At 41.2% G+C, this 3596-nt stretch overlaps 1 protein-coding gene and 1 long non-coding RNA gene across 3 annotated transcripts in view; one reads left to right on the top strand and one right to left on the bottom strand.

The window, feature by feature from the left end:
- Positions 1 to 3596, top strand: part of DUS2 (dihydrouridine synthase 2) — a 36529-nt gene that overhangs the window by 14772 nt on the left and 18161 nt on the right. The window contains exon 3 of the mRNA XM_029925005.1: positions 1249 to 1340. Within this exon, the coding sequence (XP_029780865.1) occupies positions 1249 to 1340 (92 nt within the window). The remainder of the gene's footprint in view (positions 1 to 1248; positions 1341 to 3596) is intronic.
- LOC115280246 overlaps positions 821 to 3596 on the bottom strand; it is an 8412-nt gene continuing 5636 nt past the window's right edge. Inside the window, exons 1-2 of one of the 2 annotated variants that reach the window (XR_003903724.1) lie at positions 3333 to 3559; positions 821 to 1303 (exon numbers count right to left, since the gene is read on the bottom strand). This is a non-coding gene — a long non-coding RNA (uncharacterized LOC115280246). Of the gene's footprint in view, positions 1304 to 3332; positions 3560 to 3596 lie in introns of those variants that run through there. The other variant, XR_003903723.1, reaches the window with a different exon arrangement.

The raw sequence follows: 3596 nt of genomic DNA, 5'->3' as shown, positions 1-3596 counted from the left end.
TTCTATAAAGTTGCTTTGAAACTAGCAAATACTGAACCACTGCTCTTAAGGGAAATACAGCATTCGGTTCCTGTGAGCCTCTGGGCACAACCTTTTCACCAACAGATCAATACATAACCTTGTTTTATGTGTGTTTCTACTTCAACACTGAACTCACAGCCAGCAGTATTAAAGCATCATGTTAGAACAAAGGTTGTTGAACACGTATTTTCTCCGGAAGGCACATCGCAGCCTTCTTGGGCTTAGGAACACTAGGTAGCACTTCAGCACTGTGCTTGGGACCATTTTAAACAGTGAGAGCAACAAAAGGCATATAAATGCAAAAAATAAAAAAAATATGGCATTAATTATACCACCATAAGGACATTTATTACAGAATGAGAGCTGAAACAAGAAGGTGGAGTATTGTCTTGTTTGACCTCGGCTGGGAACATGTGCATCAGGCGACTGAATTTTTTTTTTTTTTTTTGGTAGTTGTACATATTGATTATGGAGTTACAGATAGGTTTTATCTAGGAGTCAAAATTGCAAGTAGATAAGGGCACAAAATGAGGGTTGACTGTAACTGAATAAGTCTCTGCTCACAGCACCTAGCACATTATGAATAATGAAATAAGAGCAACTAAGGGACACCTTAGTGAAGCTTCCGTCTTTGGCTCAGGTACTGATCTCACAGTTCATGAGTTCAAGTCCCATGTTGGGCTCTATACTGACAGCTCAGAGCCTGGAGCCTGCTTCACATTCTGTGCCACCCCGCCTCCCTGCCCCTCCCTGCTTGTTCTCTCTATCCCTCTCAAAAATAAATAAACATTAAACAAAGTAAAATTAAAAAAAGAGCAACTTTATTGAACTTCAGAGTGGCATCTTGGAAAATTTGGGCCAAATCTGAAACATAGACAAGGGTTCTTGTATGAACTTTTGTTTTCAGGGTTTTAAAAATTGTGAAATGTAAACACTACACCATGTAAGTGCATAAAGCAGAAAACCACAAGCATGTACAGTGTAACAAACACTTTACAGTGTAAAGCAATCAACCATGTAACTAAGCATCATCAGGTCAAAGAAGGGACCATCATTAGCATCTCAGAAGCCTCCATGGGCACATTGATTTCCTTTAAGAATCGTATACTTCCAGCATCCCTTTGTCCTCTTCAAAGTGATATTTTTGCTGTATTTTCTTCCAGGGAATAGGCTAGGTTGAACTTGCTTCTTCATTGGGTGGCCCCATGTGTTTGTGTTTTCTTGCAGAGGTGCTGAGTACAGTGGACTTTGTTGCCCCCGATGACCGAGTAGTCTTCCGCACCTGCAAAAGGGAACAGAGCAGGGTTGTCTTCCAGATGGTACGAGATCTCAGGGCTGAGCGCCACCCCCCAAGGCCCAGCCATCTTGAAATGCCTGGGCTCTGTTGCATAGGGGTCGTTTCCTAAGACTCTGCTGTAATGTTTTTCAAAGATTTGTTCACGAGCAATTACACCGTTAGAGACAGTTTAAGGAAATCGAGCCATAGTTCTCTGTTACATGCCTCCAGTTGTCAGTTTAGTTTCCTTAGTTGTGGGAATTGTTTGCTTGGCATGACTTCAATATTTTTACTTCTTAGAATTAGTTTTTCAGTTCCTGTTCCTTATTTTTGTATAGTGTATGTATTTTCTATAGAAAGAAAATTTGGTTTATTCAAGAATAGTTCATGTATGTTAGGGCTGTAATGACTCCTAGTGATCTTCTCTTACTTTGGGAATTTTTGGTGATTTTTCAGAAATAGGTTTCAAATGACGTTTAAATTGTTAAGAGAATGGTAAGAACAATCGGTAGACATGATACATTAAACATAGTAAAATGTGAATTGTAAAATGTAAGTAGTGAGTATAAGAATGTTCACTATAAAATTTTGTTTACTTTTTTATACATTTCAAAATAATTGCGGCTTTGATGACATTTTCTAAGCTTTTTAGGCCAAATTTTTACCTCTGACAGTGACCTAGTCCGGTGGGTGGGCTGGCTATTTAGGAGAATGCTAACAGATTCTATTTGTGGACGCATGTGCACGTATGGCATGTGCAAAGCTGTGTTTGTCTGTGCATGTGTTTCTGTGTCAGGGATGGTGGTTGATGCAGCCTCTTGTATTCCCAGGGGACTTCAGATGCAGAGCGAGCCCTTGCTGTGGCCAGACTTGTGTAAGTTCTCTCTTTGGGATTGCCTTGCCTCTCATGTGAAGCTTTACTATTTCTGGTGACTTTGGAGGTGACCATCCCACTACCTCCTAACTCATTATCTTCTCTTTCCAGGTTAAGAGTGTCTGGTTTTTTTCTCTGTTTGTAGCATTTGAGGACTGGCCTGGGACTCACGTGTACCCACTGTGCCCAGATCTCAGATGACCTCTGTTTGGGTGGCTAGTTTTTAGGGTTTATTCATGAAACTCCCTTTCCAGGGATTCTTAAGATTATGAGCCTTAAGGTTTTAAGTCTCATGAAATGTAGGTAAGGCTTATTGCTACCTAAATTAATGAAGGCGGGAGAGCACTGTGGTTCAGGAGATCAGCTTTGGAGTCAGATGGACCTGGGTTGGAATTATGGGTTGCTGCTTGCTGAGTGACCTTAGGTAAGTTACTTAACCATACTGAGAACTTGGTTTCCTTATCTTTGAAATGAGATTTCCAGGGGCGCCTGGGTCGCTCAGTAAGTTAAGTGTCTGAATTCTGCTCAGGTCCCGATCTCGCGGTTCATGAGTTGGAGCCCTGCATCAGACTCCGTGCAGACAGCTCAGAGCCTGGATCCTGCTTTGAATTCTGTCTCCCTAACTCTCTGCCCCTTCTCCACTCAAGCTGTCTTTGTTTCTCTCTCTCTTTCTCTCAAAAACAAATATTTAAATAAATAAATAAATAAATAAAATGTAAAACCTTTTTAAAAAATGAGTCCTGTAGTACTACCTGTCTCTAGCATTATAGGGGAAGGTAAATGAAATAATGCATATAAATATTTTTGCAGTGAGTGGTACATAATGAGTGATTAGTGTTGGCTATTATTATTTTTTCCTTTTTTTCATGTTAATTTATTTTGAAAGAGAGAGAGAGAGAGAGAGAGAGAGAGAGGGAGAGAGCGGGCGTGTGAGCTGAGGAGGGGCAGAGAGAAAAAGAGATAGAATTTCCAGTAGGCTCTGAGTTGTCAGCACAGAGCTCTACGTAGGGGTCAATCTCCTGAACTGTGAAATCGTGACCTGAGCCAAGATCAAAAGTCTGGCGATTAACCAACTGAGCCACCCAGGCTACTGTTATTAAATTACAATAATGGTGAGAAAGAACTCAGGCAATAGCTATAGACTGTTAACTGTACACATACCGGAAGATGAGCTAAGGGTCCTTTCCACATCTGAAAATTGTTTGGAGTTAGCCAACTGTGCAGCTCAACAAACAAAGACAGTCCTGTAGCTTCTTGTAGAACCAGTGCTCTGGGAAGGGGCTCTTGGACTCATGTCACTTCTGTGGGTTGACAAATAGCTTTCACTCCCCCAGTCAGAACTGAAACTCTGGGACTGCGTTCATTGTGGCTGTCACTCAGTATTTGGATTCTCTGATAAAATTCCCCAAGCAGCAGAGTCCTCTA

This window comes from Suricata suricatta, chromosome 16 (genome assembly GCF_006229205.1).
Source record: "Suricata suricatta isolate VVHF042 chromosome 16, meerkat_22Aug2017_6uvM2_HiC, whole genome shotgun sequence".
Lineage (NCBI taxonomy): Eukaryota > Metazoa > Chordata > Mammalia > Carnivora > Herpestidae > Suricata > Suricata suricatta.
The sequence above is the reverse complement of the archived record's forward strand: the minus strand, read 5'-3'. Positions and strand labels throughout refer to the sequence as shown.